We start from the raw sequence: 15,590 nt of genomic DNA, 5'->3' as shown, positions 1-15,590 counted from the left end.
AGACAGTAGGACATTCTTCTGGTCAACCAGCCTATCTCTTGAAAAGGTCAGTGTTTGCGGGTGGGGGAGGGGAGAGGCTGTTCCGGGGGTAAGAAAGATAAAAACACTAACTGTAGTGGGGGTTGAGATAAGGTCTCTAGATGGGTCACCAAACTGTTCCGGTCATACATTCACTGTCCATTTATCATTTAAGCTGTTTATAGAAATGGGTACCACTCTTCCAATAAGTAACCTACATTGTCAAGCCAAAAATAGTGGAGGGCTTCCCTGGTGGTCAGTGGTTAAGAATCCACCTGCCAAAAAATAAAAATAAAAATTAAAAAAAAAAAAAAAGAATCCACCTGCCAATGCAGAGGACAGGTTTGATCCCTGGTCCGGGAAGATCCCCCGTGCCAAGGAGCAACTAAGCCCATGTGCCACAACTACTGAGCCTGCACTCTAGAGCCGGGGAGCCACAACTACCTAATTCCGCTCACCGTCCACAGCAAGAGAGACCGCCACAATGGGAAGCCCTTGGACAACCACTAGAGAGTCACCCCTGCTCCCTGCAAGGAGAGAAAAGCCCCAAGAGCAGCAAAGACCCAGCACAGCCAAAAATATAGAAATAAAATGATTTTTTTAAAGTCAATGTTTGGGGGTGAGAGAGAGGAGAGACTGTTTTAGGAGTAAGAAAGATAAAACAGTCTACTGTGGTGGGAGTTAATACAAGGTCTCTAGATGGGTCACCAAACTGTTCTGGTCAAGCATCCATTGTCCATTTATCTAGCATCCATTTAAGTTGTTTCTTTATAGAAATGGGTACTGTAAATGATGTACACGGTCAAGCAAAGAATAGTGCGCCCTGTGGTGCATCCCTGGAAAATACGCAGCCCACCTCGGATGCCCGTGGTTTAAACTGTAAGCCTTGTGAAGCAAGCAGGTGGTGTGGATCCTTCCTCTGGGATCCCCGGCACCTGGTATAAGAGCTCGTTAAATGCTTGTCAAATGAATAAAGGATTGACCTAATAAGGGAGCAAGTCTGGCCTCCCTGAGGCCGTGGAATGAGCGTGGGCAGGTGGGAGCTGCCATCTGAGGTTCCTGGACCTCTGTTTCAGGGACCTCAGCTCCTTGACAGAGTCTGCAGAAGGAAACCCCACTACATACCAGACTCACTCTGGCCCTAAGGCTGCAAAATCAGACAATAGGGGTTTTTGTTTATTTTTTTTTTGTATGGAAGTAATATGTAGTACAAAGCTCCTTAACCCTTTGGGGACCAGTACCTATTTCGGAATTCAGTGTAATCGAAAGATCCTTTTCCCGGCAAACCCACATTCCCGGGTCAGATACACCTTGAGCTTCACACGTGATCTCAGATGATTCACGGACCGCCCTCTGCCCCAGGTCCATACTCAGGTTCCGTGTAATGAAATTCCAGACTTGAAGAAACCGGAGGGACCTCACGGGTTGTCTTCTGAGGGCCTCTCAGGGTGCACGTCCCACCTCTCAGCTGCTGCCAAACTTCTGCTCCCCTAGTCTTTTTTTTTTTTTTTGGTTGTACGTCACAGCATGTAGGATCTTAGTTTCCCAACCAGAGATTGAACCTGCAGCCCTTGCATCTGAAGCACCAAGTCTTAACCACTGGACCACCACGAAGTCCCCCTAGTCATTTTTTATATATGATTTTATTTATTTTTCTTTTTGGCCATGCTAGGTCTTCCTTGTTGTGCGGGCTTTTCTCTAGATGCTGCGAGCGGGGACTACTCTCTAGTTGAGGTGTGAGGGCTTCTCATTCCGGTGGCCTCTATTGCGGACCATGGGCTCCAGGGTGCTCGAGCGTCAGTAGTTGCGGCTCTCGGGCTCTAGAGCGCAGGCTCAGTTAGTTGCGGTACACCGGCTTCGTTGTTCTGCAGCATGTGGGATCCTCCAGGACCAGGGATGGAACCCGTGTCTCCTAAATTGGCAGGCAGATTCTTTCTGACTGAGCCGCCAGGGAAGCCCCCCGTCAGTCATTTTTAAAAGGGTCTGGAATGGGGTCTGTGGCATTACTGCCCCTGGGCTGGGGTCTCCTTCTCTTGGAGGGCGCATCAGCAGCCCCCACTGCGGTGTGCACCCCCTGATGGATAGTGCTGGCAGGCTGCTCCCTGACCCTGTATTTCCCAGGGTGGACTGGGCAACTGCTGGAGAGGCTCACGTCCGTAGGGCATGACCTGGGTACCTCAATCAAAGTGGGGCTCCTGCCACAGAGCTCCCGAGTCCAGGAGCCAGCCTCTGAGCCCCTGGCCCATGCAGAGCAGAACTCAGAGGACCGGGCAAGGTGGCCAAGGGGTGACCTGTGGCTCGCGCAGTTGCAGTGAGCGCTTGGTGTCCTCGGCGCCTCAGTCAGTCCCAGCTGTTCCTAGGGTCACTCTGAGAGTTGGCGGTGTTTGCACCTGTTTACAGATGAGAAGGCTGAGGCTAAGGAAGGCGTGTGACAATCCCTTCTGGGTCGACTACACGTTTACTGAGCAACTGCTATGTGCCAGGCACTGAGCTAGGTGCTGGGGATCAAAAGATGTGCTACACCGTGTCCAACCTTGGGGTTCACCGTGCAATGGGGAAGAGACCCCTAAACAGATAATTTCAAACCAGTATGGCAAATGACAAAAAAAAAAAAAAAAAAAAAAAAAAACCATGCCACAGGGGTACACAACCCAGTCCAGGGTTCAGAGAGGTCAAGGAGGCTCCTTGGAGCATGTGACATCAGCGTAAGGCCCTCAAGGATAAGGAGGATACACCAGGCTGGGTGAGAGTGGGAAGACCCCAAGTAGAGGGACCAGCCTGGTGTAAAACAGCCCTGGTCCCTGTTTGCAAAAGCACGCTGGCTTGAAGCTGCTTGGTTGGCGGGGGAGAAGGGGGCATTTTGTGCAAGGTGGGGCCAGAGAAATAGACCAAGTTGAAGTCATGGAGCAACAGGAGAGGGTTGGATCCACTTAACCTGCAGTACTTGAGAGAGGATGGGTGGGGGTGGGGGGCGGTGGTGGTGTCAGATTTGTGAAGCAGCTTGTCAAGAACAGCTGTAACCTTTCGAGTGCCTCTCCACCTCAGGTGGGTGCTACCTCTTGAGGGGCATTACTCTCGCTTTAAGAAGGTTTAATTAGCTTGCCTGCAGACACTCAGAGAACCAGTCCTTGCCCAGAGCTCCCTCTGGGCACACGTGGTGAGTGCGCTGGGGAGTTGGGGAGGCTAAGAAGACGGCGGGAAGGCAGACCTGGCCTGGGGCAGCCCAGGGTTCGTCCTCGGCGCCGGCACACAGAGAGGGGATGCGCGGTGTTGATTGTCGGGTTGTGTGTCTGGGGCCCCCGATGGCTCCCCAGGGCAGGGGCGATGGCTCCCGGCCCAGGGTCTGGAGGAGAGGGACGGCGGTCCCAGAAGGGGGCTAGGCGGGGCCGCCTCCAGCTGGGGGCAACCCGGCCCCCGAGTCTGAAGCCCCGAGGGGAGAGGAGGCGCCGCTCCCGGGGCTGGACCGGAGAGAGGCGGGTGGCTCCTCCCCGGCCCCGCCGCCCTGGGTCGGGGCGCGGGGCCGGGCGCCGCGGGAGCCGCAGCCCTTTCCGGGGGGCGGGCCCAGAAGCGGCAGCGCCCGGTTCCTGCCCCGACAGGTGCGCGCCGCGCGCAGGAATGCGGCCGGCCTGACTCACCAGCGCCTCCTTCCTACCTGCCGCCCGCCCCATAAAGCGGTCCCCTCCCCGCCGCCGCCCGCCCTCCCTGCAGCCCGCCCTCCGCACCGTCCCGGCTCGCCCGCGCGTCGCATCTGGAGCTGCCGAGCGGAGCCCAGCGCGGGGAGGGCGCGAGTCCGCCCCAAGGTAAGTCCAGCCATGCCCCCGCACTCCGCCCGCCCCTCCAGGGCCCCGAGCCGCCGAGGCTGGGCGCGCTCTCGGAGATCTCCGGGAGGAGAAGCGGAAAGGGAGTGCGCACCCCAGCCCGGGGCAGCCCCGCGGGGAGCTGATTGGTGGGCCGGCGGCTTTTGTTTCCCCAGCTCTTCCTTTCCTAAAGGCCGGCCGCCCAGGGCAGGTGCCCAGCCTGCCCGGGTGTGTCCAGGGGACCCCTGGGGCCAAGGGGACGGCAGAGCTGGAGAAGGCGCTTGGTTGTCAGACCTCTGGGTGGAGGATGGCAGCAGGGAGGGTCTGGGCGTCTGGTGGGTGCTTGAGAGAAAGTGATGGGCAGGGTCCGGGAGGTGGCAGGCAGGCCTCCTGGGCTGCGTCCTTTTGGGGTTCAAAAAGAAGCAGCCACCTAGGGGCAGAGGCCCTCTGATTTGGCTGGGCGGTGCCACCGTCCAACTGGGGTCTGGGGACTCCCTGACTCTCCCCTCCTCCTGGCCGGGCACACGCCTGCCTTGCTCGGGACACCCTTCCTCCAGGAAGCCCTCCTAACCTCACGGCCCACCACTGTGTCCTCCTCCAGGGCCAGCACCCCCGTCCCCACTCCCTCAGCCCCGGGTGGCCCTGTCGGTTGTAGGTGGGAGCTCCTCCTTCTCCCCAGTGGCCTCGCCACACCCTGAGTCCAAGGCTGGACTGGGTTGTGGCTGCCTCGGGCCACAGATGGAAGTGAAGGCTGCAGGTCTCCGTCCCGGGGGGCTGAGCGGGTAGAGGAGAGCAGTAGGGACAGCGGGGAAGGGGTGTCTGTCTGTCTCCTTGGCCTTGAATCTGCGGGAGATAGAGCAGCAGAGAGGCTAGAGGATAGGGAAGCAGGAGGGAAGAGCCGTGGAGGGTGGGTGCGGACGTGCCAAGCAGGGGTCCCATGGGGTGAGTGTCAGAACACTGAGCCCACGTCATGCGGGCCATAGCGCGTGTCCAAGAGTATGTGTGTGTCCCTGAGCCTACCAGCCTGGGTGTGCCGCTATGTGATTACAGTGGGTGGCAGGCACACACTTCCGGGACCCGGCTGCTACATGAAAAGGCCCCGCGCCTGGTGGGACCCAGAGTAGCCTGGAGAGTTCATGTCCCAAGGGCTCTGCCCATGCCACCACAGTCACGTCTTCCAGGAAGCCCACAGTCCTAACTCTTATGTGAGATCTTATTTTTTCACCCACCAATGACTAGTTTGAAAACTTTTTAGGGAGTCCCCTTGGTGGTCCAGGGCTTCCCAGGTGGCAAAGTGGTAAAGAGTCCGCCTGCCAATGCAGGAGACACGGGTTCGATCCCTGGGTCAGGAAGATCCCCTGGAAGAGAAGATGGCAACCCACTCCAGTATTCTTGCCTGGAAAACTCCCATAGACGGCGGGGCCTGGCGGGCTCCAGTCTGTGGAGTAGCAAAGAGTCGGACATGCCTGAACACGCATGCAGTGGTGGTCCAGTGGATAGGAATCGGTGCTCTCACTGTCGGGGCCTGGATTCACTCCCTGGTCAGGGAACCAAGATCCCACAAATCACGCAGTGTGGCCAAAAACAAAAAAGCTTTTTAGACAGTTCCCTGGTGGTCCAGTAGTTAAGACTCCATGTTCCCAATGCAGGGGGCACAGGTTCATTTCCTGGTTGGGGAATTAAAATCTCTCATGCTGCAAGATTCAGCCTTAAAAAAAAAAAAAAATTTTTTTTTTAAACACAAGTTGAGTCAAACACAACACTCCTGTGTGCATCACTGCTATTTCAGAGTCTCTGAATATAAGGTGAAGGTTAAATGGGGCGGGGGGTGGTATGCTGCTGCACTGCCCCGTCTCATCTGGACAGAGGGGATCAGGCCGTCCTCCCTCACTGGTTCCCGTGCAGATTAAATGGCGATTATGTACGTGACATGCTGGGCACTCGCCCATTGTGTGCCCGGCCTGCGGGCACAGGAGAGTGAGTAAGAGCCAGGCTGGGCAGTGCCTGTACCTGCATGTGTAATGGTGCCCCAGGGAGGCCCAGGGAAGCAGCCAGCATTGTGTAGCCTGTGGGTGTGGTGCCTGTGCCCCAAGGCCACAGGAAAACCATTTCCCCCCAAGAAGCACCCCTCCTCGGCTGGCTCGAGGCACCCTTACTCCAGGCCCCTCTTAGAGGCAGGCTCCTCCCCAGCTGACCGCCTGCGGACGTGTTGGAGCTCCTGGTAGCCACCTCGGAGAGACGGAGGCATGCCCTCCTGCAGCCCCTCGGGTCTCCCCAGAGCCTGGGGTGTGCCAGCCCCACAAGCCAAGGCCTGAACGAGGACCCAAGGATGAGGGCCAGTAGGCATGATGTAGTCTCGGGCTGCTGGGTGACTGGCTCTGCAGAAAGAGGCTGGGGTGGTCACTCTTGCCCTCAGCTCTGCCAGGCCGGGTGCCTCTGGCCTGCCCTTCTCTTCAGCAGGCTGTCCATCTTGAACCGTTCTCAGGGATGCCACTGCCTGCCCCGAAGGTCACGAATGACTTGAGATGGTTTAATAGTTGAACCAAAGGGGCCTTCCTTGGCTCAGTGGTAAAAGAATCCACCTGCCAATGCAGGAGACACGGGTTCATTCCCGTGTCTGGAAGATCCCACAGGCCGAGGAGGAACTAAGCCCATGTGCCACACTATTGAGCTTGTGCCCTAGAGCCTGGGAGCCGCAACCAGAGAACCCTGCGCATCGCAACTAAGGAGAAGCCCATGCAGCAAAGAAGACCCAGCACAGTGAAAAAAAAAAGAATAAATAAATCATTTAAAAAAAACAGTGAAGCAAAGGCAGATGGGGTGTCCTGGGGTGGCCGGCAGTGTGTGTGTGTATGAGTGGGCTGCAGGGGTTTGTAATCCCGCTCCAGGCTAAGTTTTGAAAGGGTGATCTGCTCAGGGCCCCCCAACTCAACTCTGGGGCAGGCAGAGGTGAGGGGACCCCTCCTCCAATGGGCTAGGCAACCATTACAGAACTTAGCTGAGTAGCAAATCATGTCCTCCCTTCCCCAGGCCCCAAATACTGGGGAGGGCCCCCCTCCTCCTGGGCTGTATCCCATAACCAAGGGGCAAGTAAGTGGGCCAGGACCCTCTAGGGTGGCCCTGTCCCTGCCAAGCCTGACCCAACCCAGTGGGGTCTGAAAGGCGAGGGTGGAAAAAGCCCTGGTCTGCCCTCCGGGGAGCCCAGCACAAGAGACCCAGCACTGGGACAAGCTCAGAGCCCAGAGTCCTGGGTGGTGAGAGGGCAGGGGCCTCCCTGGCAGGGCGTCGGCCTGCAGGGCAGCTGGCCGCTCTGGGGATGCCCAGGAAGGGGGCAGAGGAAAAGAGGGGTCAGGGGCCCTGGGCCCTGCCTCTTGTAGGCCTGGTGGCCTTGGAACGTCACTAGCGTTCTCAGAGCCTCAGTTTGTACATCTGTGCAATGGGAACGGTGGAGCTCTGACGAGGACCCAGTGAGCTGACACGTGGACCAGGGTTGTCAGGCATCGTGTGTCAATTGTGGCTGTTTTACAGGAAGAGGAGGATGGCAGGGCCACATCCCAGCCCATGGACCAGACTGCTGCTGGCAGCCCTGCTGAGCATCAGCTTCCCCGGGGCCATGGGTGAGTCGGACACACCCCTGCAGCACCCTTCTTGGCGGGGCCTCAGCTTTCAAGGCACTGCCCTTATTAAGGTAGCAGGGTGTGGGGAGAGGCTGTCACTCAGAGTCTTACCCAGACCCTCACTCAACCATTCAACAAACAGCCACCACCCGCTTCAAGGGCTGCGGAGCCGTGATCCTGAGCTCTGTGGCCCACACACTTAGGGAAGCGGAAGGAGACTTGGTCTAAAGGAGGGAAAAGACATCCACTCAGAGAAGGCCCGCGCTTGCAGGGTGTACTGACGCTTGGACAGCGAAGTTGAGAGATTTTATGGGAGTTAGAAGGAGAGGGAGGTGATCGTCACCCGCTCTCTGAGTGTCTGCAGTCCGCAAAGGGCGCCTACTGAGGCAATAGTACCTGTCAGTGGACGCCATGGCTGGTAGCTCAGAGCAGTCCGTGGTGAGAACACTTATACTTTGGAAATTGGTAAATGTTGCAAGTCAGGGCTTCCCCGCCCTCACTGGAGACAGTGCTAAACATTGACAGCACACCTTTTCCTGAAAGTCCGGGAGCCCCGCCCACTAGTGCACATACTAGGTCCTCACTGTGATTTTAACTGAACAAAACCACAGGGTATCTATCCCAACCTTTGGGGAAACTGAAGTTTCACCTCATTTATTTATTAAAAACTCATCATGTGCAGGGCATGGGCTCGGCACTCGGGACACTGGTAAACGATGCACCATCCCAGAGGGGCAGGTAGGGGGGCTGGTTAGAGTGTCCCCGCCAGCAAATGGGCCAGCGCCTCCATCCCAGCCCCGACCCTCCTTCCCTCCAGACTTGGGTGGAAAGTCCCAGTTTGAGACCTACCTCTGCTGGTTGCTAACCACGTACCATTGGCCTCTATTTCCCCCTCTGTATCTTGGGAGAGAGTCGCTTTCTCTTTCAAATGAAGATGCTTAAGGGAAGGGCTTGGCCCTGGGTAAGGCCCATCTCAGTGGGTCCACCCCGCTCTGCTCCCCAGCGAACCGCTGCAAGAAGGCCCAGGTGGAGAGCTGCACGGAGTGCATCCGCGTGGACAAGGACTGCGCCTACTGCACGGACGAGGTGTGTTGCTGCCCAGCCCGGGGCGCCTCCCCTACCTACGCACCCCACCCCTGGGCTCTGGCCAAGTCCACGCTTGCCACACCCTCGGCCCAGCCTCGGGCCAGGCAGGAATGGGAGAACAGGCAAGAGTTCAGGAAAATTGAGGGGTGTAAGTCCTGGGTTAGGACAGCAGTGGGGATGGGCCCTGCCCTCCTGACTCATCTCCTTCTGGCCAGGTGTTCAAGGAACGGCGCTGCAACACCCAGGCCGAGCTGCTGGCTGCCGGCTGCCGGCTAGAGAGCATGGTGGTCATGGAGAGCAGCTTTGAGATCACGGAGGTGCCCGGGGTCGGGGCTCGGGGGAGGCTGGGCCGGCCAAGCTCAAGGCCGGCTGCTCATGGGGCATTATGGGGTCCCCTGGCTAAGCTGAGCGGTCTCTCCGTTAGGTCTGGAGAGACCCCCCAGCCAGGTGTCCCCCTTCCCCGGGCGCAGGAAAGGCAGATCGACACCACCCTGCGGCGCAGCCAGGTGGCCCCCCAGGCGCTGCGGGTGCGGCTGCGGCCGGGCGAGGAGCGGCGCTTCGAGCTGCAGGTGTTCGAACCCCTGGAGAGCCCCATGGACCTGTATATCCTCATGGACTTCTCCAACTCCATGTCTGACGATCTGGACAACCTCAAGAAGATGGGGCAGGATCTGGGTATGGAGTGGGGCAGGGCATGGGGATGGTGCCCCACCCCCAACCCCCGCCAGCTGCTCGGGAGGCCAGGGCTCAGGCTAGCTATACCCACTCCTCAAGGAAGGACAGGACTTCTGAGCACCCCAAGAATTCCTTCTTCCCATTCTCAGAGGAGAGCCCCAGCCAGACCCCCAGTAACCACTCAGCAGCACAGAGGAGGGCCCCACTGGGTGGGCCCTAGACCCCCTCTGGTCCTGTTTGGGTTTTTTGGCTGCACCGTGTCACGTGGCTTGTGGGATCTTAATACCCTGACCAGGGATCAAACCCGTGCCCCTGCAGTGGAAGCCCAGAGCCCCAGCCATTGGACCGCCAGGAAACGCCCTCCTCTGGTCCTGACAAGGAGGGTCCCAGCTGCTATGAGGCTGAGGTTAAGTCCTAGCTCGACAGATGGCTGGTCCAACTCCCCACCTGCCCCCTCCAACTTGCTGCATGCCTGACTCTGGGTCCCCCGAGTCCCCTTCCCTTCATCCGTAAATAATGACAGAGCTGTTGTGTGCAGGAACTGATGCCAAACATGCAGAGCATTGACGTTAAGTTATTAAGTTATTCTTCCTCCTTCCCAAACCAGCCCCCAACACCTATGTGGACGTGGGGTTCTTGGGGCTCAGCTGCCCCTTCTTTTTTATTTTTAAAAAGTTTATTTTTCATTGAAGGATAATTGCTTTACAATATTGCACTGGTTTCCGCCATCCATCAACATAAATCAACCCCTCACCCTTGAAGCTCCCTCCCACCTCCCCCACCATCCCACCCATCTAGACTGTCACAGAGCCGCCCGGGTTTGAGGTCCCTGAGTGACACAGCGAATCCCCCCGGCTACTATTTTACATGGTAGTGTATCTGCTTCCATGCTACTCTCTCCATTCATCCCACCCTCAGCTGCCCCCTGTCTTTCCTACTGATGCCCAGCTCAGGTCTTGAGGCAGCTCACCAGCGACTACACAATAGGATTTGGCAAGTTCGTGGACAAAGTCAGCGTCCCTCAGACGGACATGAGGCCTGAGAAGTGAGTGACCGAGTGGACGGGGGTCCTGGCCAGGTGGCCCACCTCCTCTCCACCCAGGCACTTTGAAAATCTTGGGGTTGCAATGAGCCACGGGGGTGGCCCCCCAGGAGGGTGGACGTGGGGTGTGGGGGTCTTCTTCCCTGACTTTCTCTCTTCCTGACACCCCCCTTCCCACCTTGCCAGGCTGAAGGAGCCCTGGCCCAACAGCGACCCCCCCTTCTCCTTCAAGAATGTCATCAGCCTGACGGAAGACGTGGAGGAGTTCCGGAATAAGCTGAAGGGGGAGCGCATCTCAGGCAACCTGGATGCCCCTGAAGGAGGTTTCGATGCCATCCTGCAGACGGCCGTGTGCACTGTGAGTGCTGGGAGGCTCCTTCTGGCCTAGACCAGGGCTGTGTTTCTCTACAAGGTCAAGAGCTGCCCATTGGGGAAGAAAAAAAAAAAAGAGCTGCCCATTGGCCTGCTCTGGTGCCGCGCTGGGGCCCCCATGCCCTCAGACAAGCTCAGACCCTCTGGGGGACTCTCAGTTCCAATCCAAGTTTAGTGGTTGGGGCCTGAGCAGTCTTACCCTGGCTTTGTATTGGTCAGCGAGCCAGACCTGAGCCTCGGCTTCTGGAATCTTCAGTGTCCCGAGGCCAAGCTCCCTGCTAATACCCATCTCCAGCTGTGCTGGGAGAGGGCACTTTTTACGGGCACATCAATTTTTTCATTTAAAAAATAATGCACCGATGTTATAGACAATTTGGAAAACAAAGAAATTGCCTATAATTCCACCACCATCACAGAGCCAGCTGCTTGATACCCCGCCAGCATGTATTGTTCCCTTATGTAGTTGAAATCAGTGCACGTTACAGTTCTGCCTTTTTATCCCCCCACTTATTGCTTTCATAAACATTTTCTCTTGTAAGACACGGTTTCCAAAATCACCCTATATATTTCTCAAACACATGGCCACGTGCAGCTGTCCCTGTTTTGTCTTTTGTTGAATGTTGCGTGGTGTCCATTTTTCTGTGTAGTTGAGAGATGCTCGCAGACTGACTGAGACCTTGAGGGGATAGCTAGCTGAAACTGGCTCCCATCTTGCATGGTGCCCGCTGTGGGCACAGTCCATTTCCCGCTCCCCATGGCTGGTTTCTGTGCCCCTTCTCCACCCCCACCATCCTTCCGACGCTGTTTGTCCTGAGTGTTGCTCATGGAGGCTGTGAATCCCGAGTCCTCGCTGAGCCCCACGTTAGGACGTGCCTTCGCCGTGATGGTGAGCAATGCTGTGATGTTGCCGTCAGCAGGCCGCCTGCTCCACGGGCACCCCCCTCCTTTCTCTCCCCAGAGGGACATCGGCTGGCGCCCCGACAGCACCCACTTGCTGGTATTCTCCACTGAGTCGGCCTTCCACTACGAGGCCGATGGGGCCAACGTGCTGGCCGGCATCATGAGGCGTAATGACGAGGAGTGCCACCTGGACCCCACGGGCACCTACACCCAGTACAAGACGCAGGACTACCCGTCGGTGCCCACCCTGGTGCGCCTGCTCGGCCAACACAACATCATCCCCATCTTCGCCGTCACCAACTACTCCTATAGCTACTACGAGGTGCGGGGCTTGGCCTCCCTGGGCTGGGGGAGGGACCCATGGAACTTCTCAGACACACCCCCCACCCTCCTTTCCTTCCTTCCGGAAACTTCGGATGGGCCCTGGTGGGAAGAGGCGGTCACGTGCCCATCCTCTGACCCCACTCCCAACCAGGCAGGAGCTAAGAGCGTCCCCCACCCATAAAGTGGGTGAGCCCCAAAGCTCCTGTCTGGATCCGAAGCGATGACACTCACTCGTCAGAGGCTGAGCCCCAGGTCTGACTCTCTCTCCCGCAGAGGCTGTCATCATATTTCCCTGTCTCTTCGCTGGGGGTGCTGCAGGAGGACTCGTCCAACATCGTGGATCTGCTGCAGGAAGCCTTCAACGTGAGGGCCAGTGCGGGGTCCGAGGGTGGCGGGGGCGGGCGGGAGAGACAGCTGAATGACAGAGGATTGCAAGAAACAGGATGGGAGGGCGGAAGGGTCTCCTGCGGTCCCTGAGGAGCCCCCTGGGCCTGGCCCCAGGCTCCTGCAGGCTCTGCTCCCATGACCCCCCAGCACCCAGGCCTCCAGGTAGGTAGGACCACAGCTCAGGCAGCCAGGCCACGGTGGGTGGGTCTGGGCCCCACCTCCCAGGTCATCGATAACCTACTCCCTTTTAGCGCATCCGCTCCAACCTGGACATTCGGGCCCTGGATAGTCCTCGAGGCCTGCGGACAGAGGTCACCTCTAGGATGTTCCAGAAGACGGACACGGGGTCCTTTTTCATCCGGCGAGGGGAAGTGGTATGCCTCTGTGGGGGCCCCGAGACAGGGGAGGATGGGGAGAGTGCCTGCAGGGTGGGGTCTACCCGAGCAGAGATCTGTAACGTGGCCTCCCGAGTCAGACAGATCTGGGTTTGAAGCCCCCTGGAGCAGCCCCTTGGCTGAGCTCTGCACCACGCTTGGCTGGTGCTCAGCCGTAAAGTGGAGATCAGTCAGCACGGAGCCCAGGTTGCTCAGCTGAACAAGCAGGCCGAAGGCAGCCCTGCTTCCTGTTGGGCTTTTGTTATCCTGACTCTGCCTAGAGGGAGCGAGTTGGCAGCCCCGAGGAAGGACAGGCAGGGAGCTGGGTGGCAGGGGCCAGACACATTCCTGAAGCCTTAGGGCCGAGAACCTTCAGGTAGAACTGCCATCCCGGCTGGTCCAGCCAGGCCTGCCTCGGCTAAAGGTGGGGTCCCCACAGGGCACATACCAAGTGCAGCTGCGGGCCATCGAGGACTTGGACGGGGCTCATGCATGCCAGCTGCCGGAGGCGGACCAGAAGGGCACCATCCATCTGAAGCCGTCCTTCTCTAACGGCCTCAGGATGGACGTGGGCATCATCTGTGACGTGTGCTCCTGTGAGCTGGTATGCCACGGCCCTGCCCGGGGGGCGTGGGCAGGGAGAGGGTGAGCTGACTTCCCTGGGGACCCAAGTAACAAAGCAGAACTCCCTGTTTAGGGTGTCCTGAGGGGCGGCGGCCAGCATCTCCTGCCCCTCCCCTCCCCACCCACCCACCCCACCACGATTTCATTCCAGCAAAAAGAGGAGCGGTCTTCTCGCTGCAACTTCCACGGGGACTTCATGTGTGGACACTGTGTGTGCCATGAGGGCTGGTAAGTGTGGTGGGGGTGAAGCTGGCACCCAGGATGCCAGCAGCTCCCAGAGAAGGGGCCCACGAGCGCTTGATGCTGGGCACGCCATGGAGGTGGACTGAGGAGGGGGTGGCAGCTGGGCATAGAAGGGGCTGAGAAAGGGGCACGTCCAGTTGGCAGGTGGATTGAATTCAAAGCACTTTGAAAACATGGATATGGGAATTCCCTGATGGTCCAGTGGTTAGGACTTGGTGTTCTCATGGCTGGAACTGTGGGTTCATTCCCTGATCAGGAAACTTAAGACCCTGCAAGCCATCCAGTGCAACACCACCCCGCCCCCCCCCCCCAAAAAAAAACCCTGGATAATTCTTGGAAAAATACCTGGATATATAGGATTATCTCTGGAAAGTCATTTAAGAATCAGGACAGTGGCCATCAGGGGTTGTGGGTCGGGCAGAGAGGGAGGCTGACTTTGCCCTCCATCCCGTTTGAACTTTTAGTGTCTGAGCCATCCTGGAGAAGGAATGGCTACCCACTCCAGTACTCTTGCCTGGAAAAATCCCATGGACAAAGGTGCCTGGTGGGCTACAGTCCACGGGGGCACAAAGAGTCGGACACGACTGAACACACAGCACATCTGAGCCATGGGCCCCTATTCCCTGAGCAGAAGTGAGTCACGAATGAGGGATAGTGAGAGCAAGGCCTTTTCAAGCTTCAAGACATTGAACAGATTTGTCATGACTTGAGGGGACAGAGGGAGGGTCTCAAGGAACTGAGGTTTGAGTTCAGTTCAACCACTGCTGTCTGCTTAACTTAGACCCACTTACAGCCTCAGTTTCCTCACCTGTAAAATGGGATGGTGAAAGCCCAGCCGTCTTGCTGGGCAGTGGGGAAGTGACTGGCTCCTCCCGCAGGAGTGGCAAGACCTGTAACTGCTCCACCGGCTCCCAGAGCGACCTGCAGCCCTGCCGGCGGGAGGTCGAGGACAAGGCGTGCTCCGGGCGCGGCGAGTGCCAGTGTGGCCACTGTGTGTGCTACGGTGAAGGCCGCTACGAGGGTCAGTTCTGCGAGTACGACAACTTCCAGTGCCCCCGCACCTCCGGCTTCCTCTGCAATGGTGAGCTGCTGACCCGAGTGGGGTGGCATGGGGCTTTGGGGGTGGCCTGCATGCCCAGCCCACACCCTGCCCCGCTGGCTCTCCCATCAGAGTCCAAGTTGGGAGAGCCACACCAGGAGTCAGAATCCCCGTGTGCAGGTCTAGCCCTCCTCCAGATTCCCTGAGTACCTCCCCCAAGTCCAGCCCCAACCTGGACCTCTCTCCTCCTCCAAAAACTTGATGCCCAAGGCCCCTGCCAGCATGACATTACCCTTATGTTTAAGACTCTGGTCCCCTGAGGTCCTCCAGTCCATGCCCACCTTCTTCTCCACTCTCCCATCCCACTAGGGTGGGTACCACTCAGCTCAGTCTCAGGGATTGGTGCTATAAGGCATGACGATCTTACCTCTCTTGGAAGACGCTACATCTCAGGCAGGCAGGGCCTGGGGTATTGCATCACACAGGGCCCAATACAGTGTGGGTCCAGGCCAGGGGCCCATAGGCTGGCCAGAGCTTCCAGAACTGGGCAGGGCTCACAGAACCCACAGGGGCCACATGGAAGGACTGACTGGGTAAATGGAGGAGACTGAGTGAAAATCCACTGACCAAATACTTATTAAATCCCAGCTGTATACTTGCCACCGGGGGTCTACTCTTTCCTTCATTCTTGCTTTTATCTGCCTTCTCTTCTCTTTACCTGCCCACCCCACAGTGCACTCAGAGAAATGAAAGGAGAACCCAGGATGTCTGGAGAAAGACAGGTATTTAGCACAGGCGGAGCCATGAGATAGGAAGGGAGGGAGATGCAGCTGGAAAGGCAGGGCCAGAGTGTGAGGGGATTGGATTCCAGGCCAGGATGTATCCAGTTTTTGTCTAGTCCACACTTTTTCTTAAAGGGCCAGACATTAAGTGTTTTCAGTTTTGTAAGCCAAGCCATTTCTGTCACGACTACTCAGCTCTGCCATTGTAGCAGAAAGCAGCTATAGGCAATACGGAAGCAAACAAGTGTGGCTCTGTTCCAATAACACTTTTGCAAAGGCAGGTGGTGAGCTGGATTTGGCCTGCAGGCTG

The 15,590-nt window shown here is 57.7% G+C and overlaps 1 protein-coding gene across 3 annotated transcripts in view; it reads left to right on the top strand.

The window, feature by feature from the left end:
• Positions 1-3,689: 3,689 nt before the first annotated feature.
• The window catches only part of ITGB4 (integrin subunit beta 4), a 31,489-nt gene continuing 19,588 nt past the window's right edge, over positions 3,690-15,590 (top strand). For all 3 annotated transcript variants that reach the window (XM_061144815.1, XM_061144814.1, XM_061144816.1), the window contains exons 1-13: positions 3,690-3,818; positions 7,344-7,432; positions 8,436-8,518; positions 8,734-8,835; positions 8,989-9,193; positions 10,142-10,238; positions 10,422-10,593; positions 11,566-11,829; positions 12,105-12,194; positions 12,470-12,592; positions 13,032-13,196; positions 13,368-13,444; positions 14,338-14,540. In XM_061144815.1, coding sequence (XP_061000798.1) covers positions 7,354-7,432; positions 8,436-8,518; positions 8,734-8,835; positions 8,989-9,193; positions 10,142-10,238; positions 10,422-10,593; positions 11,566-11,829; positions 12,105-12,194; positions 12,470-12,592; positions 13,032-13,196; positions 13,368-13,444; positions 14,338-14,540 — 1,660 coding nt within the window. In that variant the 5' untranslated portion in view covers positions 3,690-3,818; positions 7,344-7,353. The remainder of the gene's footprint in view (positions 3,819-7,343; positions 7,433-8,435; positions 8,519-8,733; positions 8,836-8,988; positions 9,194-10,141; positions 10,239-10,421; positions 10,594-11,565; positions 11,830-12,104; positions 12,195-12,469; positions 12,593-13,031; positions 13,197-13,367; positions 13,445-14,337; positions 14,541-15,590) is intronic.

The sequence above is a fragment of the Dama dama genome, chromosome 5 (assembly GCF_033118175.1).
Source record: "Dama dama isolate Ldn47 chromosome 5, ASM3311817v1, whole genome shotgun sequence".
Lineage (NCBI taxonomy): Eukaryota > Metazoa > Chordata > Mammalia > Artiodactyla > Cervidae > Dama > Dama dama.
This window is presented reverse-complemented; position numbering and strand designations above follow the sequence as displayed.